This window comes from Ochotona curzoniae, unplaced genomic scaffold (genome assembly GCF_017591425.1).
Source record: "Ochotona curzoniae isolate NIBS_2020 unplaced genomic scaffold, NIBS_Ocur_1.0 contig_3622, whole genome shotgun sequence".
Taxonomy (NCBI): domain Eukaryota; kingdom Metazoa; phylum Chordata; class Mammalia; order Lagomorpha; family Ochotonidae; genus Ochotona; species Ochotona curzoniae.
In genome coordinates, this window is record NW_024465926.1 from 28,796,524 (window position 1) to 28,820,952 (window position 24,429).

The 24,429-nt window shown below is 38.6% G+C and overlaps 1 protein-coding gene across 4 annotated transcripts in view; it reads right to left on the minus strand.

Annotated features, from left to right (window-relative positions):
- Nucleotides 1-24,429, minus strand: part of PHKB (phosphorylase kinase regulatory subunit beta) — a 221,839-nt gene that overhangs the window by 120,455 nt on the left and 76,955 nt on the right. For all 4 annotated transcript variants that reach the window (XM_040982753.1, XM_040982754.1, XM_040982756.1 and 1 more), the window contains 2 exons: nucleotides 17,419-17,534; nucleotides 5,296-5,359 (listed from right to left, as the gene is read on the minus strand). In XM_040982753.1, the coding sequence (XP_040838687.1) occupies nucleotides 5,296-5,359; nucleotides 17,419-17,534 (180 nt within the window). The remainder of the gene's footprint in view (nucleotides 1-5,295; nucleotides 5,360-17,418; nucleotides 17,535-24,429) is intronic.

Sequence of the window (24,429 nt, forward strand, 5' to 3'; positions counted from 1 at the left end):
TGCAATCTACATGGGACATTGTATAAATAATGAATTGAAACGGAAAATTTGGCAATTCTCTCTCTTATCTAACTACTATAAACTGCCAACTTGCATTTTCTAGCCACACGTAAATGGCTTATTTATCTAATTTCATGAAGTGTTGTTTATTCAGGCCTCAGTTTTCTTCTGCCAGCCTCCAGGAAACATGCCCAAAGGAAAAAATAAACTCAGAGTGCTCACCTATTTTAACTTAAAGGTTAGAAAAAAAGGTAAAAAAAAAAAAAAAGGTTAACTTTATTGTTTATCTGCCCTTTTAAAAAATATACCACAGTTTTGGCAATATTGTCCAGATTTTCAGAAGGGTAAGATTACCCAGGGAATAGGAAACAATCATCCATCCAGAAACAAGTGTTTTTAAAAAGTCAGCAAAGGATAGCACAAACAAGGATTTAATTATCACCTCCTTTAAATTACCAGACACATTAATTTTAGGCCTGCAAGTTTCAAAGGAAGCTAGATGTCAGTATCACTTTGAATACTTTGCATAACATGAGCAATCACTCTAGTCATCACCTTTTAGATTCTGGCATCAGCTCATTTGTCAGTATCTTGATTTGTCCAATCAAAGTCAGGAATATGAAAGGGTGTTTTACGTGTACATGTCACTTCAGAGTACCTGATTAACTTTGGATATTTTATTTTCTTCTACCGTGGCTTAAAATCATCACAACCCCGTCATAATATCCTCATTCCATATACACAGCATATTTTAAGACTGACAGCTCAATGTTTATTCCCCAGCTAGGTTTCTTTAACTGTTTTTGACTAGTGAAAACACTAGATGAGTATCCTAACTTGACCAGCGTGATGAGGACTTGGATGTCAATAATGAGGAAGGGCCTCACTGACCCAACTACCTCTTTCTTCTATTATCAAGACCAGAACAAATACTTTGAGATGGTCTTTAAGGCCAAATATATTATCCATGACCCCTGATCTCACAGTCGAAATGAAAAGTAAAATGGATCTTCCTCTTCCTAATTTTATTCATTTCTCTGGGACTGACTAATGAACTTGCTGTTCTCATTCGGGATCAAAAACTAAAACAATAGGAAAATGGTCAGTAGATCTACTTCACATGACCATTTCAGTTCTTATTTTGGAAACAAAACCAGCCATGTTAAATACTGTCAGGAGATTTTTTTTTTTTTTGCTAGTTCCTGCAGGCTTTCTGGCAGAATATGGAAAGCAGTGTGCCAAAACGAGTAGGAATCCCCTTCGACACCATAGTTATGGTGGCCCGGGGTGTGTAAACAAGTAACTTTTTCTAACAGATCCAAGAGTTGCTTCCAGCAGTGCCTCTCACAGTCCAGGCTCCTCTCCTTTACGGGGAATTCTGCTCACATATTGTTAAAGGGATTCCCAAACTATAAGAAAAATGAACCTCAGCCCTAATTATCAGGGTCTCAGAAAAGCAGAGCTGAGATATAAACCCCAAATTCAGAGATGTTGCATACTATGTCTATGATTTACTTAAATAATATTATTAAAATACTGTCAAATATTGATAAGTGTATATACTTGTCAGTATATTTATACAGAAAACATCTGAAATAATAATTAAATACATGATTCACATACTTAAGATTACAAGCGGGTTTTTTTAATGATATTAACATACTTGAAAAGAATGAGATGGATCAAGGGTTAGGGAAAAGTGGGTGTGAACACTGTTTCCAAACTTTATATTTCTATTTCTTGTTTTGGGGTGGGGTAAGAGGGAGGGTAAGGGGATAAGTCATACCAAGCCTTCCAACCATCCCAGCATCCAGGAATGGGGATTGGCCACCCAATATCAACCCAGGGTCCCAATGTAGCCACACACGCTGAGGGTTCTGCCCAGGTGGTTTCATTAGTTCTGAAATGTTGTTGATCCCGTCAACAGAAGATGTATCTGTTTCTTAATTGTGACTCTACTCTAAATCAGTCTTAAGGTAAACTTAGCATTACAATTTTGGGCCATTTTATTATACATAGTTTTTAGAAAATGCAGTTTTAGGCAAAGGGCTATTTTCTTGAGTAATACACAAGGTGAATGTTGAAAGAATAAAAAGAGAGAGAACAGCTACTTCAACCCTCTGAGGTAGAAGACTCATATTTTAGAGATGAGACCTTTGGTCTCCAAAGGCCTTTGCCTCTCTTGAGTTACCACCAATGAGGCATACACTTTTTCAAAGCTCTAAATTAAATCTCTTAAGAACACATGATCCAATCCCCAGAATACTGTATGCACAATCTTCAAAAATAACTCTAAAGACACACATGATATGAAATCTCCCAAGTTTTGAGGTTTCTTTGGGTTTCTATTTGATGAAGAACCCTTTTTTATGTCAGTTCTTATCAAAGTTTAACTAAGATCACAACACTTTTAAGTACATGGAGTGACACAACAAAAAATCAAATGCACTTACAAATTTGCTACTGTTTAGCAGGAACATTATTAATTCTACCGTTATACAGGTAAGAATGCTAAAATTTTCTTCAATTCTATATATCAGGAAAAAAGATAGAAGGACATTTGTAAAACTGGGACATTGATACTTTGACTATCCTGTGAAAAAGGCAATGGCTCCACTTGTAAAGCAGTCCTTCTTGTGGCTTAAGGAATTATTTCTATTTGAAATGATCAAGGGATGGTCAATTCTATACACATTTGCCATGAAGCTCCATTGAAAATGGACATGGTCTCAACAGGGATCCAAAATGAACTCTCCGTAGAACAGTTGTTCTCATCCTTGGCTGTATATTAGAATTCCTGGAGAGTTTTCAGAAACCTCAATGCCAAGGCATCCTCCCACATCAATTAAATCAGAATCCCTGGGGGTAGAGCCCAGGCGCCAATACTTTTTAAAATTCCTCAAATGAATCCAAGATTCCAACTGAGAAACTAGCTGAGGAATAACACTGGCAGTACATTTATAACTCAGAATTTAGATGCACAGAAAGCAATTTTCAGTGGTTTAGACTTACAGTTGAGAAATCTATAAAAATACTTCCTGGGAAAAGCAGATGAGTTGAGTTAGGCATATATGTAGAGGGCATAAATGTAGTGAAAAGGATGCAGAGATATGAAAAATAATATACACTAAGATCCAGGGACTTCAAAGGATGTGATAGATTACAAGTACTGCTGGCTACTAGAGAGTAACAGCCAATGCTGATACTCAGTTCACTATTTGTTATGCAATGAAGGTAGCGTAAGAAAGCCTGTATCTTTCAGATTTCAATTATGCCACTTCCGTTTATGCCGTGATTCCTCTCATTCTCCTTGAGATACTCTCTTTAGATGACTGTCTGAACTCTGAATTTCCCATCTTCAGTATTATCAGTACTTCATTCATAACAGCAGCAAGATACAATATTCATTTTTTTGGCAATAATTCTGCTAAATAAGTTGATTTTGCATGAAAATGTTTAATCAGATTCTATTATCATTATCTCTCTGTCATATAAGAAAGCTAAAACTTATATAAGTAATGGGTCAAAGTCAAGGAAATTACTGGTAGAATTACAGAGCATAGAGTGATCCTAACTCTTGACTCGCACTTGTAAAATACAATTAGTCCCATGTATTTATTTATCTATCTACGTACATGGGAAATGGGTAATCCAGAGTCATCACTTAGGGATCTAGGTGAGAAAGAGGTACTGTTCTCTTTCTAATCTTCTCTATAATCATTTCTCATGCCCTGAATACAATCAGAGCCCATCTGCTACAGGAAGCTGGGGTGTAAATGGATGAGAGCTTTGCACTACCACATTGTAATTTGAAACTAATTAAATTCAAGACCTCAGAGATATACAATTTTCCCTGCCTAACCAAAAACTATGTCTCTTTTTGATACTTCCATGTAACTTCCTAAACTGTACCTTCATCAACTGAGGATTTTCACAGCTCAGGGTTAGTTATGATATCAGTTGGAAGCCTCATTTTGCCTGCGATCAAGGGAATCTTCACAAAAATGTTAAAGAAAATTAGGATACATTTTTGATTCAGACTGAAAGCCTCGGCACTATACTGCCTTCTATTGACAAATCAGTCCATGGTTAGTTGATTAGACCTTGATTAGTCTTTTTATCCCTTTGGAAAATGAGATTTCAGACATCTGTTAGTAGGAATTGAGGGTGATACTAAGATCAAAATGTCCAATTCTCTGACTGTATATTTTACACAAATGTTGCTCTGCAAGAAATAACCAATGACATATATTAACTATAACCAACCTGAAGTCAGATGAAAAAAAGTGTGTTATTTAATGTCAATAAATACTCAAAAATGTGAAACTTCTAAGAAATGCATAAGATACTACAGGGAAAAGTTAATAAATAAAACAGCACTCTCTATCAAGAGGTTTTTTTTTTTTTTCAAAATTAAGTCATGGTTTTTAGTTAGAAAACTGTAATTTTCAAAAGAAAACTTATTTACGCACAAGCTATTACGTAAATTTCAGATATTCTGATTATATTTTTGCTTTATTTTAACAGAAACTTATTTGCTTTTATTCCTTTGAAAGGCAGAATGACACAGCCAGAGGGAACACACTGGTTTACCAGCAAATGCCCACAAAAACCAGGGCTGAGCCAGGCTGAAGACAAGAACAAGTTATTCCATCCGTCTCTTGCCTGGTAGCAGGGACCCAGGTACTTGAACCATCACCTGCTTCCTTGTAGGGCTCAGGGCAGCAGAAAGCTGAATGGATGTTGGAGACAGGGACAAATTCCAGAAGTCTAACATGGGATAGGGCTGGGGGCAGTTGGCACGTAGAGGCTCTTTTTACACAATTTCTTAAGCTGCTAGGTCCCCACATCATCCATCCTGCAAATAATTTATGACTGAGTAGCTAAGTTAATTAAACTTAAATTTGAATAATCAAGGTTTTTATTTTTTAAAAAACTATTTATTATTATTTTTTTTATTATAAAGGCAGAGTTAGAGGGAGAGAAGGACACAGAGACAGATTCTCTGCCTGCTGGTTTATTCCCCAAATGGCTGCAAGGGCAAGAGCTGGCATGTCTGAAGTTAGGAGCCAGAAACTTCCTCCAGATCACCCATGTAGGTGTAAAGAGGGGCCCAAGGACTTGGGTCATCCTTTGCTTCTTTTCCCAGGCAACCAGCAGAAAGCTGGATTGGAAGTGGAACAGTTGGAACTTGAAATGGAGAATCAAACTGGCACCCATATGGCATGCTGGTCCCGCAAGCAGAAGCTTGGCCTGGTATACCATGGCACTGGCCCCAATGTTTTTATTTCTTACCTGGTTACCAAAAAGGTTGAATCCATTAATTGCTTCTAAAGCTGCCTTTGCTAAGCCAACAGAGCTGGAAGAGAAAAAAAAATACATTATTACTGTGAAATATCAGGCTATAAAATATGGATCATTATTTGTGAATATTCACAACCTAGCTTCTTTATTAACACTTATAACAACGTCTGTAACAAGACTAATATCTAAGAGACCTCATTCTGACATTTCACTATTTATTTTCTGACATTTCACTATTTAAATTTTTCCTTTTTATTCCTAATCATCTTCTGGGAAAAACATTTCTAGGTTCATCCTTCATCTAAACTAATGATAATACTATTGATAGAAACAGCTTTTAATTCCAGTATCATTTCTGTTCACCAGCTCAACAGCACACACACAAAAAGGATGAAACTTAGTGGCGAGAGTATTATGTACTATGATATACACACTAATTAGCAGGTTGAGCATCATTAGTCTGGATCAATATAATAGAGTTTTGAATATCAACTCTGAGTCTTAAAAAAGATTTTTGCAAATGTTAAGCTTGCCACAATGGCATAATATACTCACTCAAATATTCTTTTTCTGGGATTAAGTGAAACAGGTGTTGCTTTATTTACACAGAATCAACTGACGAGCATATCTCTGATTTTTTGCTACATTCTTTTCGGTGTAATAAAATGAGTACCATTTACCTTAATGCCCTACTCTTTTGGCCTCTCAAATGTCACATGCAATAGCACTGGATAACAGGAAAATCCATTTCATTAAAAATATGACAAAATTTTTGTCAGTTTATAAATATCTGCAGACACTTTTGATCTTATCTGAAGTTTATTTTACACATATTTTTAAGTTTTACTCAAAGCAACTACACATGCCATTAACATCATTTAAAATTAGTGTTGTCACCAATTATGCATTAAAAACAAAAGCAAAACTGAGATTATAAAAAGTTGGGTCCCCAGAGCAGCAGCACAGCAGCATCACCAAGAACTCATGAGGAATGCCAACTCTTACTCCTCTGAGTTCAATAATCAGCAATAAAAAGCCTGTCAAGTGTTTAATTGCGTATTAAGTCCTCAGAACCATTCTTCTAGGCTATTTATGAAATCATGACCTACATTTTCTGTAGTACTTTACATCAGCTGTTCTCAAGCAAATACTACTTTTTATTACAGGATAGTAAATAGGTCAGATACTTATTTTTAAAATAAATGGGAATGGGAAGATGCACTTAGCAAATTTTAGCTATTTTTTTTTCACTAAGTACAACAAAAAGTATTGTCCATTATATATAAAACAAACACAAGAAGTCTCAGAAGAAGGTTGTTGAATAAAATACTGTCAGAAGTTTCATGGATTTCTTTGCAACCTCTTATATAAGCATGGTCTCATGCTTAAACAGAGGGAAACAACTGGAAAGTAACAACAGTTGTACACAAAAAGCCCCAATAAGAACTTGATCTCTAATCAAAAGACTGAAGAAAGAGGCTTAGTAAAACAGAACCTTTAGATAATAATCATTCAGGAAAGAATGATCCTATTTCACCCACCTCTGTACTCAGGAATCTATTGAGGCATTGTGCTCAAACCTTCAATCATTAGCCATGGTGTTTGCAGACAAGTTCAAGGATGGCATCCTTGACATCTCAATATGAATGGTAAGAATACCCCTTCCCACCATTCACATACATCTGCCATCAGCTGTGACTCCATGAGGAGCCTCCACTTCCACCCATCAGTACTGAAATGAGTCTTCCTCCCCCGCTGGGATGGTATCGCAGGATGTCCAGTGGGAAGATGACTTTCCTCCTATCACATAAATGAAGGCCAATGGGAACCACTAGTGACACAGTCCCAAAAGCTGAGGCCTAGTAGGGAGCTAGGCATTCCTTTCAGATGCAGCAGCACTGAGCAGTCTCTATCTTGGATTTCAACCAAAAAGTTGTTCTTATATGCCCACCTGACAGTAATAAGTTTACATGTCCCTCTTCGTCCTGATACAGAGGTGTCAAAAATCTACTTTCAAAAGATCCAAGGTCTTAAGAATACTCAAAAACTTCTAAATTTCTAAAAACATTACTCATACTGGGAACAGTGTTGTGGTACAGCACACTAAACCATTGACTGTGATGGCAGGATTTTACAATAAAAAGTCCCAGTGGCTATGCTTCTGATTCAACTCCTTGACAATGTGCCTGAGAAGGTACTAGAAGATGGTCTAAACACGTGGATCCTGCCACCCATGTGGGAGGTCAGATTAAGTGCCAGGCTCATAGTTTTGGACTGGTTGAGTTATTTGGAGAATATAAACCAAAGGATGGAAGAGCTCACTTGCTTCTCTCTCTCTCTCTCTCTCTCTCTCTCTCTCTCTCTCTCTCTCTCTTCCCTCCTCCCTTCCTACCTTACTCCCTCTCTTTCAAACAAATGAATAAATCTCAGAAAAGCAAAAATCACTCATGCTAGAACCAGAAAAAGCACAAATCAAATTTAAAAGGTCAATAGAGTTTAACTGCAAAAAAAAAAAAGATATTAGAATGACCTCACAAAGATTTAAAACACTTATGATTGAAAATAGTGCATCATTAGGCAATTATGAATACTTCAATAAACTTGAAATAAGTAAAAAAAAAAAACAAGTAAAGCCTAAAAACCTGAACTAAAAGACAAAATGTCTCAGTAAAGTTTTTAGAACTGAAAAATATAGTTAGTGGGGGGAAAAAAGCTCAATGGGCAGGCTCAATCACAGAATAAAAGGGGATGTAAAAAACAAACAAAAAAAAAAAACCCTAAAGATTGACATTATGTGTTCTGGACAAAGAGAAAACACAATTGAAAAAGACGAACAGAGCCTCAGGGACTGCAATAAAAGATCTAACACTTCTGTCATTACATTCATTAAAGAAAGGATTAAGAGAGCAGAGTCCAAAAATACTCAGCAGAAAAACTGCCAATTACTAAGGGATAAGAAGTTACAGATTGAAAAAGCTGATTTAAAATCAAAAAGAATATAATAAAAAAAAATCCATGTTAAGAAACATAATAGCATGTGAAAACTAAACACAAAAACAAAACAGAAAAATGGGGAAAGCAGCCAAACAAGACAGCTGGAGAGGAACAAAAGACTAAAGTGACAGTTCTGATTCCTTACAAGAAACCACTTGCAAGGCTAGTGGATAGGGCAGTTTGATAATTGAAGGACAAGAACTTCCTACTCAGTGTCTCAGACCAGCAAAATACAGCCTTAAGGGAAAAAAGGAGGAGAGAGGAGCATGTTCCAAAGGTTAAAGTACTGGGCTGCCTGAGGCTGAGTGCTGCCTGTGCCTTCAGCCATCTTTGGGCCAACACACCTAGGAGGGAACTGACCCTATCTCAAGTTCCTGCCACCTTCATGAGAGACCTGGATGGAGTGTTGAAAGATCTCTCTCTCTCTCTCTGACTCTACCTCTCTAGGTTATACTGCCATTCAAGCCAACAGATAAACACAAAAAGTAAACGACATTTTAAAAACTCAAAATCCAGACAGTTTAAAATGAAAGAAAAATAAGGGGCCTAGTGTGATAGCTGATTATATAAAGTCCTTGCCTTGCAAGCGCAAGGATCCCATATGGGTGCAGGTTCGGATCCCGGCTGTTGCATTTCTCTTCCCCAGATCCCTGATTGCGGCCTGGGAAAGCAGTAGAAGATGGCTCAAAGCCTTGGGACCCTGCATCCACGTGGGAGACCAGGAAGAAGCTCTTGGCTCCTGACTTCAGATCGGCTCAGCTCCGGCCACTGCAAATTGTGACCACTTGGGGAGTGAGACAGTGGATGGAAGAATTTATCTATTTTTCTCTCTGTGAATCTTACTTTCCAAGAAAAATAAGAAAATCTTAAAGATGAACTTGTTCAAATGAAAGAAAAATAAGACATGTTGCCAATAACAGACCTATCCTAAAATATCGTCTACATAGAAAAATCATTCTTAAAAACAGAAAGATTGAAAAAAAAATTAAACTGATATATGAAAGCAAGATAGGAAGGGAAGAAGGAAGATAGTGAGAAAGAATATGTGTAAATACAATAATGTGAATAATGTGAAAATATTCATACGTAAGAACCCTGCACTACAATCGATATAATGGAGCCAGCCCAAGGTTCTCTCCTTAACAAAGCTGCAAAAAGAACTGAGAGACAAAAGTGGAAATTGTCTTCTGAATATCTAGCATTATGAGAGGAACAATGGCATACCTGGGCTAGAGTAAATGTTTATTTAGTTATCTCCATTTCAACTTTGTTTCCCAACGCGATTCATTAAATAATTAGACTTCACAGAAATTCATCACTATGCTAATTTATTATCCACTGGTTATTTCATTCTGTGCCAATGCATATTTACAAACTCAGATAACTCCTAGTGAGATCTTACTAACAAACAAAATATACATTCTTAAAAGAATTAAGGAGAATTAAGCATCTCATAATGAGTGCTGGTTTGAGTCCTATCTGCTCAACATTGAAACCAGCTTCTTTCAGTTACAACTGGGAAAGCAGCAACAGGCTGGTCAGGTGCTTACGTGCTCAAGTGCCAGGCACCCATGTCGGACACCTGAGAGTTCCACGTGCTTGGCTTCAGCCTGCTCCATTACTGGTCATTTCTACCATTTGGGGAGCGAAGCAGAGAACGGAAAACTTCATTCTCTCTGACTCTCCCTTTCTCTCTGTAACTCTGCCTTTCAAACAAATAAACAAATCTTCACAAACTTAAGATATTCTCAGAAATTAATTTATTATATTATTAGGCATTAAATATATTAAAACTACATGACTATTACTAATACAACACTACTGATTAATGGTTGTATGAAAACATCTTTTGTTGTGAACTTACGAGGATGAAAATAAAGTAACATTAGCATGAGAGAAAGTGTATAATAAAGTGATTTGTAACATAAAATCAAAGTTTTTATAGAAAAGATGATGAGTTTGGATTAAGGCATTTATAAACCACCATTGAATCCACAAAAGTAATTCTTAGATGTGAGAAATAAATAAATAATCTCCTGCAATTAATACCATGCCTTAATAACCTAAGCTACACAGTCACACATCCTAAAAGAGCCGGGATAGTACAGGATTGCAGCCTCAAGGTACGCTCATGAATTGTTCAAAATGATGAAAGCAATTAAACTGAAGCAGAGTAGATCAATGGCAGCCTTTCTGGAAGTTCAATGACTGGGACATCAAAAATGACCTAGGAGTAACTAGGTAACATTTTATATAGGATTTTTCTTGATTTTAATTCTATATAGTGATTATTACATAATTATTACATAAAAATTATATAGAAAGAATCCCCAGCGCCTATAAAACTGTACTACATAATACAGTGTAAGCAACAATAAAAAAAAAAAAAAAAAAAAGAAAGTATTATATATAGTGATTATTGCCTACTATATAAAAATACATATGAAGTATTATATAGTGATTACTATATAAATTACATATTGTATAATTATATGGATATTATATATTTTATAATAATCACTAAATGGAATTAAAATCAAGAAAAAAATCTCAAACTGAGTAAAACTGTCCCACAGTAGTTATTTACCTAGTGTTCTAGTGCCAGTTTGCCCTTATATGAAAATTAAACAGAACATTAAAAAATTGAAAAGTCAAATTTTAAATATCATTGCTTTTAAAGCAAGCCTTCAAACAAACAGAGGAAATTATGTCTAAAATGTAACTTAGGAGTTAATAGTTCAAGAGTATTTCTTTCTACATGGGCACTTGTCCATATAACTAACTTACTCAATGCAGTTTTTCATTCTTGCTTCCCAACAACCAAAAATTCGGTTAACGTTTAACAGTAAAATTCACATTCCATAATATTCATTTGTTTTCCAGAACAAAAAAGGCATGAGTTTAAAGGTATCCTCAAAGAACAGGAATGTCCTTAACATTAAACATTAAAATATTTGAATTAAATGTGGAAAGCAGTCCAGTTTTGTGGTGCAGTGGGCTAAGCTACTGTCTGGGACCCTGGCATCACACAGGAGTGCTGGATTAAATCCCAACTGTTTCACTTCTAATTACAGCTCCTGGATAATGCTCCCAGGAAAGCAATATAAGGTGGCCCAACTACGTGAGCTCCTGCCATGCCTCTGGCAGACCAGGATGGAGTCCCTGGATGAATCCAGGTTTCAGCCTGGCCCAAACCTAACCATTGTGGTCATTTGGGGAGTGAAGAGTGACTAAACAGATGGAAGATTCTCTTTCTGTAACTCAGCCTTTCAAATAAATAAATGTAATCTTGGGCCCAGCATCATAGCCTAGCAGCTAAAGTCCTTGCTTTGAATGTGCCAGGATCCCATATAGGCACTGGTTCTAATCCCGACAGCTCCACTTCCCATCCAGCTCCCTGCTTGTGGCCTGGGAAAGCAGTCAAGGATGGCCCAAGGTTTTGGGATCCTGCACCCACATGGGAGACCTGTAAAAGGTTCCTGGTTCCCGGCTTCGGATTGGTACAGCACTGGCCGTTGCGCTCACTTGGGGAGTGAATCATTGGACGGATGATCTTCCTCTCTGTCTCTCCTCTGCCTCTCTGTATATCTGACTTTGTAATAAAAATAAAGATATTTAAAAAAATAATAAATGTAATCTTGAGCCAAAAAAAAAAACCTATGTAAATATGTAATTGTGCGTTAAGAATTGGCACCAAAAACAGGCAAGACAGCATGGAGGAAAATGTAATTACACCCAATAACAAATGAAGAGACTTCATCAAAATGTATATAGCATGAGAAAACTATGAATGGATTTGAAACTTTTTTGCATCAAAATACTTTTAATAATTCAATTTTCCACTCTTTTTTCAAAAGTACTCTCATAGAAATAAAAATACAAGGATATTGAAAGACTTGCGTATCGAACAGAAGAAAGAAGCCTGAAACAGCTCTGGATTCCCTAAGAGAGAAGCCAGGAGAAAAACCAGGCAAGCAAGTGAAGGGAATGGCAGCACAGGAAAAAGGTCAAGAGAATCCTCCTGATTCAGAGCAACGGAGCCTTTCACTGAAGCCCAGGAAGGTCAAAGCTGCAGTTACAGTGGATTCTGCTAAACAGGCAGGGAGTATTGATGAGGTAACACAAAACCACGCTTCTGGAGTTTATCTAAGAAACAGCAAACAATTCAGGAAGTTGTACTGAAGGGATATCAGCAAATCTGAAGTCCAAACAAAGCAGATCAACATGGATCTGAGCAAAGCATTAAACAAATCAAGGCTCTTGGATTTTTGCTACACCTTTTCCACTTGCGGGCAGGTCCAAGGACCAGGATCAGACATCTAAGCCCCATTGGGTCCCCTACCTGCGGGGTTCACGAACCCAGCATGCACCTCGCATGTGGACGCAGACACTACTGCGCATGGAGAGTATATCAGTGTTGTGGGCAGTGGTTTAATATGCTGGGCCACAGTGACAGACCCTAAATCCAGTTTTGACACATTTTCAATCAGTGATGGGTTTATCAGGACATAAGCCAAAGACAAGTTGAGAAGCACCCATATATATTAATTTAAGCTGTCCAAAACTGAGAACAACATAAGGAGAATATTGCATTAATTGTATAAAAAAAATACAGTTCCAATTAGGCCAAGAGAGTTCACAGCTAATCTATAGCAACAATTGACCAAAAGCTATATAACTTGATCCCAGCAGCAGCTACACATTCCATTACCCAGGCCTCAGTATGGAAAAATACCAGCCTCCTTCCCATCACTGTCATCACTGTGTCCCTAGGCACCATGGAGCACAGTTCTCCTGCTGTTGCAAAACACATCCAATTGGCACCAGAAATGACATACCCAAACAGGCTTGTGGTGACCTGGACTAAGAAGCGTTTGAAAAAAAAGTTAAAGTCCTTGATGGGTGTTGTAAAATATTATGCCATAGATAATTATCAGTGGAAACCCATCATTCAAAACTAAGTGGCAAATGCCATTTCCCAGCCATTTGAACAGAACCGGCCTAGTACAATTAAGATTAATTTTGCAAAAAGTAGCAAAGAATCTCACATGATTATTTTTCCAGCCCTAAAACAAAATCCTTATTCAATTTAAGGATTGGTACTTCAGGGACATAAGAACAAGTAGAAAACTTCTGTTTTCAATTAGGATGTCCCAACAGTCTCACAAGGCTCTTTCTGAGTTCACCACATTTTTAAGAAGCAGAGAAACTTCTAGTGTACGTAGTTCATTCTTGGAGCAGCACTGTGGTACAGCAGGTAAAGTCGCTGCTTGCAATTCCTGCATCATATGAATGTGACTTTGCTTCCTAAAGCTGTACTTCTCATTCAGTTCCCTGCTAATGTCTGGGAAAGCAGCAGAAGATGGCCCAATCATTTGGGCCCCTTCCACTACGTGCGAGATAGAGATGAACTCTTGTCTTCTGCCTTAGGCTTGCCTCAGCCCTGGCCATTGCAGCCATTCGGGAAGTAAATCAGCAGATGGAAGATTGTCTCTGCTATGTTTGTTTCTGTGTGTGTGTGTGCTTCACACTCCCTGTCTCTGTAACTATGACTTTCAAATCAATCAATTTTTTTTTTAAGATGATTACATGGTTGACCAGGGTGGGAAGCATTGAAGGTTAGGGAAAAGTGGGTGAAATCATAGTTTCCTCATTCTCTTTTTCATCTTCTCTGTGGAGGAGGGGGGGAAGCCACATCCAGCCTCCCCAAGTTCCCTAGTACCCAGGGATAGGGACCCATCACCCAATATCAACCCTGGATCCCACTCTGTTAGTGTGTACGTTCTGAGGGTTCTGATCAAGCGGTTTGGATAGTTCTGAAATTCTGTCTTTTTCTCCAATCCAAGGGTGAGGCAACACTCTCAATGTCCATTGGCTGACATAGTCGAGCTCAAATCTCCCAGATTTTTGCTGTTATTGTTTGCTCCGGTAGCTGTCCAATTTGCTCTGTCCTTCCTTTGCTGTGGTACCAAATGGGCTACCATACTCTCCATGTGCAGCAGGGTCTGCTTCCACTACTACAGCAGGGTCTGCTTCCACTACTACACCTTCTTTACTCGCTGGCAGTGAAACAGGATCTGACAATCTGAGTCCCACCGGATCCCCACTTCCAGGGATCACCTGGCATGCACCTCACATGTGGACCTCAGGACCCAGGCCAGGCGAGCAAAGCCCTGCCAGACTCCTGTCCCTGGGGCTCACGAACCCAGTACCCACCACTCAGGTGGGCCAAGGGATTAGGGCCAGTCCACCTGAGCCCCACAGGAGCCTCCACTCCCGGAGCTCAAGAACCCAGCACCAATCTCCAAAGTGGGCCCCAGGACCCGGGCCTGGCATCCGGAACTCACTGGATCCTTCACCCCCGAGGCTCAGAAAACCAGCACCCTCCGCACAGGCAGGCCCCAGGACTCAGGCCAGGCACACCAAGCCCCACCTGGTCCCCAACCCTAGGGGCTCACAAACCCAGCACCCACCTCGCAGGCAGATCCCAGGATCCAGGCCAGGCGATTCAAGCACCATCGGATCCCACACCCCTAAGGGCTCATGAATCCACAAATCAATCAGTCTTTAACAACACAAAAAATTTAATCTGAACCTAAATGCAGTGCAATCAGATCATTGCACATGTAGGGAGTAGTAAAACATAAGGAACAGACCAGAAAATGACAACTAAACAAGTAAAAACAAAAAAACAAACAAACAAACAAAAAACAAAACAAAAAAACAAAAGCATTTAAAACTCAGCCTAATTAATCAGACTCACTTTCTTATAATTTGACTGATACCTGGAATGTTGCGAATTTGATTAGGAAGATGTCAGAAATATAATACTGATGGTTACCATGGTAACCAGAGGAGGGCAGAGTTTACCTCCAACCAAACCCAGGACAGATGGCGGAATTCTGGTGGGCCCCTCAGGTGGTGAGACCACCGTTGCAAGAATGAGGGGCACAGACCCACATCCCCCCACCAATAAGGCCCCCCATTTCGGCTTCCGTGTCAAGGAGAGTTTAAAAGGGCCCCTTCTCCGTCTCCTCCGCGCTCTCCTTCCCATGCAGCCCACTCCTTCACGTCTGTCTGTCTGCCACATGGGGAAGGGAAGCCCCTGAACGTGGTTCCCCGAAATAAAGGCCATCTCAATTCTTCTCACATATTCGGCTGAATTATTCTTTCCCTGGTGGTCGGCGAATCTAACAAACACTATCTTTCTATTTTTACGATCTCTTAGTTTGTATAATGTGTGAACTGAGCTTCCATAGGTTACTCTAACTTCCTCACTGGTTGCTACTGTTTTGCTCTATTTTGTAAAAATGGTCAATCTTATTTTAAGAAAAATTATACTTAAAGAGAAAGGTGTAGGAGTATCAGGTTTAATCCGAAACTTTTCTTTAAAATTTCAGGCTTTGTTAATGGAAAATTATTTTAAATGTGCAAGCATTCTAGCACTCTAGTTCTTACTAAGGCCAAAGAGTTACATCATTTAGCTAGACTAACTCAACCATTGGAATAACTTTAAAATTTGAAACTTATGATCTTCAACCGAGGCACAGGAAGTTTACAAAACCTTGCTTTTGGTTATACAGTGAATGATCTGGAACAATTTTTACTTTAGTAAATATATCATATCAGCTTATTTTTTTATATGTGATTAGTCTGCCTGTTCAAAAAGTATACAGCTGCAGGTACTTAACCATTACGTTCTAAATTATTCCTTCTATCTTATGTAATTATCAACAACCCAAACCAGCTTACAGTGACGATATTTGCTTTATTTTAAAAAATATTGACTTGCTTCCTCTCATTGTATATGAAAGAGAGAGAAAATAATACAGACAGACAAGAATAGAGACAGGCATACAGAACTCTGCTGCTTTACTCCCCAAATGTGCACCAAGACCAAGATTAGGTCGGGCCCAAGCTCGGAGCCCTGAACGCTAAGTGGGTTTCTTACGTATGCAACAGGGAGCCAAGCACTTGAGTCATCATCTTTTGCCTACCAGGGTGAATATCAGCAGGAAACTGGAATCCAAGGCAGAACTGGGACTCAAACTCAGGCAGTAACACACGCATCTCGTGCAGCATCCTAACTGCTGGGCCAAAGCCCTGTTTCAATTCGTTTAGTACGTCTTTTCCCAAAATGTGTATCTGATGAGCTACAATGTAAAACATGACTTCCGAGGCATAAAAGTAGGATTTATTAAAAATGCCATTAATCAAGAATGTTACTTCTTCAAAAGTAAGGATTAAAGGAAATTCCTTAACAGTATCAGTCATCAGCTCTTGCTGTTTCTTCAAACACACTAAGATACAGTTCAAGATGTTGAGCACAGTGTCTACAGCCGATACTGAATGTTGTGTTACTGAAGGATATAGGAATCTGTGGTTAGGATAAAAATAGCTCTAGAACAGGGAAGGAAATTTTACATGCAACGCATATACAACTGGAGTTTCAAACTTCCAATGTGCTTGACATTTCAAATTATATAATTTTGAAGAGGAAAAAGAAAATGATATGGTTAAGCAGAAAAACCCAACTGCAGACTAACGATAAGGGCTGCTGATATGCATAATACCTCAGCAGATTGGGCAAGGGCCCTCTCACTTGTCTTCATTTATTAAAGGGCTCTGTGAGTGGACTCCCAGACTCTCATTTTAAGTGGAATTCACCAAGTCGTAGGTGTTAGAAAATTAACATGGTTAAAAAAATTACACAGTTCCAATCTAATGCTTTGATTTTCGTTCATATTGAAATTTCATATGTTTTAAATAACAAAAAGGAACCCCAGGGTCCAGTGCAATAGCTAACAGCCAGGATTCCATACAGGCACTGGTTCTAATCCTTGAAGCCCCACTTCCCATTAAGCTCCCTGTGTGTGGCCTGGAAAAGCTTTGGGCTAGCCCAAAGCCTCGGGACCCAGTGCCTGTGTGAGAGATCCGCAAGAGGCTCCTGGCTCCTGGCTTCAGAGTGACTCAGCTCTGGCTGTGGTGGTCGTTTGGGGAGTAAATCACTGGATGGAAGATCTTCCTCTTTGTATATCTGACTTTCCAATGAAAATAAATCTTTACAAAATTAAAAAAAAAAGAAAGAAAGAAAAAGGGACCCAGAAACCAGCACATTACCTGGAATGTAGCTCTGTACTGCCGTTATTATATTTGCTTCCTCTTTCCCATACACCGAAGTCAGGGACACGGTAAACTCTTTCCACACAAAATACAAGGTTTTGAATAAAAGAGACCTACAAGAAAAGAAAGGACACATGAGGACATATGCAATACAGGGTCTTCATGACACTGAAGGGAACAATTAGGTATCATCGGCATTTCAGATACATACTTGTCTCCCAACACACATTTTTTAACATCCTGAAATTCCTGAGATTATTACATTGCTAGGAACATTCAAATATTCTTGAGATTTCTATAAAGCTTACTTGATGTAAAAACTTAATACTATACAGTCCAGGAATAAAATCTAAATTCTCTCAATACTCCCACTATAATTCTTTAGTGAAACATCTATTACTGCTCCTGAAAACTGAATGTTATCTTGAAAATTAATAAAAATATAAACATTATTTTGATATTATATAATATTCATAATCTAAATGACCTAAACAAAATATTAAGTGAAACTGAAACTTTGGAGGTGAAAATGTATCACCCGTTTCTGCAAATTGCCAGTTCTGTGTTAAATCAATAGGGGGTCTTGGGTTGATTATTTCTCCAAAAATGTAATTTTCCTGCCTTTTTTCTAGCTGCGGATATTGTTGTTACCTGTGGGAAATGGACTCTAATCAAGGGGGTAAGCTCCATTTTGAGGAAGTCCTCTCTGTTTTAACCCTGTAAGAGAACTTTGTTCCATATTAGCTTTTGAAGCCAACGCCCTGTACGCAGTGCAGGAAGCACCTCTTCTAAAATTTAGATAAGATGCTTCTCAACCACCTGAAGGGCAAAAGTAGGCTTGCATAAAGGCCCCAGTGAAAAACAGGCTCGCACGTAGGTCACGTAGAGGACGGCTTATACTGCAGACTAGAAGGTGCTAGGAACTGTGCAGTAATGTTTTGACAGCTCATGGCTAACAGCTGAGTCTTTGCTTCTGCATTCCCTTGCATGCTTGCCTGCCTGACCATGCAAAACCCTGTGATTTAACCCTATAAAAGCTTACTGGCAAAAGAACCTTGGAGTTCAGCCATCAGAGAGAGAGATCTTGGCCAATGTTCTCTAGAAAAAAGGTTACTTCCTTTCCACAAGTGGCTACGGAGTCTCTGGTGGTCTTATTTCCATAGCAACATCTGTCACACATAAACAGTAACTAGATTTTAAGCTCAATTTGTTAAAATGTCTTTGATACTAAGCACCTCCTCTGATCCCAATATTTATGCTGCCACAATGAATAGTGCGTTCACATCAAATCTGTCACATTTGAACAGAATTTAGCTCCTCAAACTTAAGCGGACATTTAAACACCAAAGCTTTATACTGGTAATGGATTGAGGGTGGAGGCTCTAGTAAGTGATTCCAGAGCAAGGGTGCAGCCCCTTGGCAACATTCTCAGGAGACCACAGGAAGGGTAGAGGAAGAGTTTGCATCCCGTTTATTTCCTAGCAAGTAACGTGATCCTTCCTTGACACACTTTCAGCCAGACTAAGGGGCTGCTGAATCGCAGACTGTGAACCTCCAAAAACAGTAAGACAAAACAAACTTGATTCTTATGCTTTTCTTTCTTTTTCTCTCTAAGATTTATGTATTTGAAAGGCAGAGTTACAGAGAAAGAGAGGGAAGACAAAGAGAGTTCATCTACCGGCTGATTCACTCTCCAAACAGCAATAATGGGTTGGGGACAGGTCAAAGTCAAGAGTCAGTAGCCAGGAGTTTCCTCTGGGACGCCCATATGCGTTGCAGGTGCCCAGGCACCTGAGTTAACCTCTGTTGCTCTTCCAGGGACATCAGCCGAGAGCAGCATGGGAAGTGGAGCAGCTCAATTTGTTGCACCACAATGATGGCCTTTAAGAAGAAGCTCGGGCCTGGTGTGATAGCCTAGTGGCTAAAGTCCTTACCTTGAATGTGCCAGGATCCCAGATGGGCGCCAGTTCTAATGCCAGACGCCCATCTTCCCATCCAGCTATGATGTGGCCTGGGAAAGCAGTTGAGGACGGCCCAAAGTTTTGGGATCCTGCACCAGTGTGGGAGACCTAGAAAAAGCTCCTGGCTCCTGGATTCAGACTGCCGCAGCACCGGCTGTTGCGGCTGGTTGGGAAGTGAATCATCAGATGGAAGGTCTTCCTCTCTATTGCTCCTCCTCTCTGTATAATTGCCTTTCCAATAAAAATAAATAAATCTAAAATAAAATCTTAAAAAAAAAGAAGCAGCTCAAGTCTGGTATTTCAGTATTAAGTATTTAATTTAGTATTAAACACTTAGGGACTGGCACAATGGCTCAATAAGCCAATCCTTCACCTCCAAGCGCCAGAAACCCATATGGGTGTTGGTTTAAATCCTGGATATTCCACATCTGGAGCAGCTCCCTGATTGAGACCTGGGAAAGCAGTGGAATACAGTCCAAAAACTTGGGACACTGCACCTAGCTTTGGACTGGCTCAGACCCACTGGGGCCATTTTGGGAGTGAATCAGCAGATGGAAGATCATTCTGTCCCTCCATTTTTCTGTAAAAAAGTTGCCTTTCCAATGAAAATAAATAATTTTCTAAAGAAATACTTAGCAACACTTTTGGTCAAAAGTTTTATCAATCTTGACAGCTTCACATTAATAACTGAGAAGTTTTTTCGTGAATCTTCCGATAGCCCCAAGGCATAACTTCTCTGCTAGGTTAAGTGTCTGACTTTAACCCTCACTACACTTATAGTAGGAACACAGCTCATTTTTGCTTTATGTGTTTGTTTCTCCTTTTTAAGTAGCATCCAGGTTCACTACCCCTTATTTGCAACTTCAAAGTACCAAAAGCTGTACAAAACAGTCTTTTTAAAACTCATTTCCCAGAAACACCTGTTATTAAGATGAAATTATTTCACTTATACACCACTTAATGCAAATATGTATATAATTCAGGACAAAATCATTACTTGTACTGATTATGTGGTTATACCTTAAAGTCTGCGGGACTTCTGACATAATATTGATTAGTTTAACACTACTGTTTTTAAATGCAAAACATCTGAAATTTAAACACATCATGTTCTAAATGGTTCTTATAAGAAACTAAAAGCATGATTCTCAGAACTCAAACATGTAAATTTGTTGCATTTCCCACACAAATAATATTGCACTTTAATAAAAATTAGGCACTTAAGAAAATTAGATTGTTGGAATATACAAATAAAAATCTCAATCATTTCCAAACTGTGATGTGGTGTGTATTCATTTCAATTCTGTATCTAGTGTTGCTAATTAACCCTTTGCTTGATTGGCATACTGATACCTAATTTGGGTTGTATTGCTTTGATGTCTAAATCTTTGAAATCCACTCTGAAAAGAAGTGTATGGAGAATTCTATTTTTTTAGGCTTATTTATTCTATTGGAAATACATCTTTACAAAGAAAAGGAGGGCCAGAAATGCTTCTTACTCATACTGCAAAAAGCCAGAGCTAAGCTGATCTGAAGTCAGGAGCCAGGCACTTTTACCATCAGGTCACCCACACGTGTGCAGGGTCCCAAGACCGTGGGCCATCGTCTGCTGCTTTTCCAGGCCAAATGAAGTGAGCTGGATGAGAGGTGAAGCAGCTGGGATACAAATCGACACCCAACTGGCAAACCAGTGAATGCAAAGTGAGGATTTTACCACTGAGCTACTGCTCTGGGCGAAGAATTATTTCTAATCCAAAAGAACTGGGATAGTCAGTTACAAATGTGGTTGCAGCATTTTCTCAAATATCTGTAATATTTTCAAACGAGAGTAATTGCAAAGGAACCAATCAATCACATTTTTGGATAAGCTGATTTAAGGTAATACTGTGCTGAAAAACACAAAATCTTGAGAGACTTCATGAAATTAAAGGTTGGGTGATAAGAAACAATATGGCAAATTAGAGTTGAAAAGCTCTCACATTGAAGAAATGAACATTATTTCAATTAGTTAACCATAAACTCCAAAGGCAAAGATCAGTTTAACTGTCTGTATATATAAAACTGATATCATTGACTTTAACAAATCAGTATCAGCAAAAAAAATATATATATATAGTAATAGCTCAATCGTAAGCATCAGGCCCTTATACACATCTACAAAAGGTTGGCTGACAAGTCCAAGATTGCAGCTTCCTATACTACTACAGGGTGGCTATATTTAATACTAATGTGTTATACAGGTGTTGGTATTATGGCTAAGTAGGAAAATCTGCCCCCACTATCCCATATGGGTACCCAGTTTGTGTCCTGCTTTATGTTCTAGCTGCTCCACTTCCAATCCATTGCCCTTCTAATGGCCTAGGAAAAGCACCAGAAGATGGCTCAGGTGTTTGGGCCCCTGCCACTCATGTGGGAGACATGCATGAAGGTCCTAGCTGCTGGGTCTGGCCTGGCTCAGCACTGATCACTTATGGAGTACACCAGCAAATGGAAGATCTCTGTCTCTACCACATGCCCTCGCTAAAATAAATGGGCTTTCAAATTAAGTTTTAAATATTTTTAAATAAAATGGGTTTTCAAATAAAGAAACAAAACCTCATAGACAATTTTATATACATTGCAAAGTATCTAGAAGAAAGAATTTTCAATGTTCTTATATGAGGAAACGACAAATGTTTGAGGTGATATTGATTATTTCAATTGGTTCATGCTTCACTGTATTCACAGTTTAAATTAACATGATATATCCCATATATATTTACGGTTATTGTGTAGTAATTAAAAATTTTTATGTAAATACAAACAATATGTAGGACAATCTGGGAATAAAAACATTAAGATAATGGTGAAATTATACAAGATGTGAGGTGCAAATGTCTCAATGGAAGCCCTTAAAAATGAAGATTTTAATAAATGTTCACTGAAATAATTCAAACACTAAATATAAAGTTAACTGACGTTTTTATTATATATGTTAAATGGAAAAGATGGGTATTATATAACTGATTTGATAAGTTTCCCTTACTACTGGAAACATTCCAGGATCTCCCTTCTGATAGTATCAAAACAGTTTTGTAAATTGATTTTGCCCCTTCATGGATGGGGAACTATTTTTCTGCTGAGGGTTATTTAGATGTTTATAATCAGTCAAGGATCATACAACAACATTAACTGAAAAATTAGATTGATACAGATTTATTAATCCCTCATTCGGTTGAATTAGCAGGGTCAGATCAATTGATTTCAAGGGCTATAAAAGGCTCAGAGACTGAACATTAGCCCTCTTGGAAGATAAATGCTTATTAAAAAATATTTCCCTGCCCATCTCGTATTTTTTCTTACTATTATTATCATATCATTACTATTTTTATTATAGAGTTTGATAGGCCTTGGGATTTCCCCCACCCCTTGCCCTAATCCATCACCCTCACTGACTTCTCCCATATCATTACAACAGCATAGTTCCTCATAAACAGTCATAAATCCATCATTGCAGGCATGGACAATAGCAGAAATTCAGCATCCCATTGTTAAGACAAATCCAACAGTTTCACTGGGATTCCACCCTCGATCCAGAAGTGCAGATGCACACTGCACAGTATCCTCACATCTGGACATGTCAGTCTCCACTACACAGTCATGAAAAATCCATGAGATAGTTTCTGCTGATCTTTGCTGGTTTTGTGTGTCTCCTGTAGGCAACAAATAGATGAGATTTGTTTTTGTCATCCAGCCTGCTAATCTACGACTTCTGATTGATGATTTTAAGCCATTTACATGCAGGGTTAATATGAATGGGTGGTAATTTGGTCCTGTCATTTTAGCAATGGGTTGTTCACTAATTTAGTCTTCTGTTGTGATTTTACTGGGATGCTCTTCACTTTTGCCTTTGATTTTGGTGGGTGCTATTCCTCTTCTCTGCCAGGAAAACATCTTTAAGTATCCTTTGTAGGGCAGGTTTGAAAGAGGTAAATTCTTTTAACTTTTCTTTACTATGGAAGAATTTTATTTCAATTTCAAAGACAAAGGAAAACTTTGCTGGGCACTTTATTCTGGGCCGACAAGTTTTTGCTTTAGAATCTGGAATATGTTGCTCCATTCTCTTCTTGACTGTAGAGTTTCCTGTGAGACATCTCCTGTGAGTTTAATTGGCATTCCTTGCTATGTCAATTGATTTTTTTTTTTCACGTGCACATTTAAGGATCTTTTCCTTATGTTCGATTGAAAAGGGCTTGATTATCACGTGCAGTGATGAAGATCACTTTTGATCAGGCCTGTTGGGAGTTCTGTGCCCCTTCCTGTTGTTGTTTCCCAAATCTTTCTCTAGAATAGGCAAAATTTCCCTCATTATTTTATTAAACACATTTGTAAACCCAGCTTCTCTTTCTACAACTGCTGGGACTCTCATAATTCTTGTACTTGGCCTTTTAATAGTGTCTTTCAGTTCCTGAATACCTTTTTTAGTTTGGTCTAGCTCTTCTTCCAGCTTTTTGTTTGTTTCCCCCTGGTGACAAGAAATATCTTTCAATTCTGAGATTCTTACTTTTGCCTTCTTCATTCTATTTTGGAGACTCCCCAATGTACATTTAATTTGCTCCACTGTATTCTTACCTTCTGAAATATCAGCTTTCATTTGATTAATTTCCAATGTGGACATATTCCTTAAATTCCTTGAACTCTTGTATTATGTGCTTCTCACTGTTAATAGTAAGCTTTATGAAGAGTTTTCTGAATTCTGTATCCCCCATTTTCTCAATGTATTCCTTAGTTAACTCTGAGCTTGGCAAAATCTTTTGCTCCTTTGCTGGGGTCCATGCAGGAGGATGACACAAAAGTGTAAAGAGAACAGCTACCCTGATGGGCAGGGCCCAGGGGAGTTTCCAGCTGTTTGGCAGGGCCCAGCAGATATCTCTCTGACTACCTTGACACAGTTGCACCCCCTTTTTGCTTGGAAACTCAACAACCCCACTAAGCATCCTGTAATCTATTGAGGCATTGTTGTTTGCCCCTGCGAGGTGGCTTCTGTAACTGATGTGATCTTGGGAGT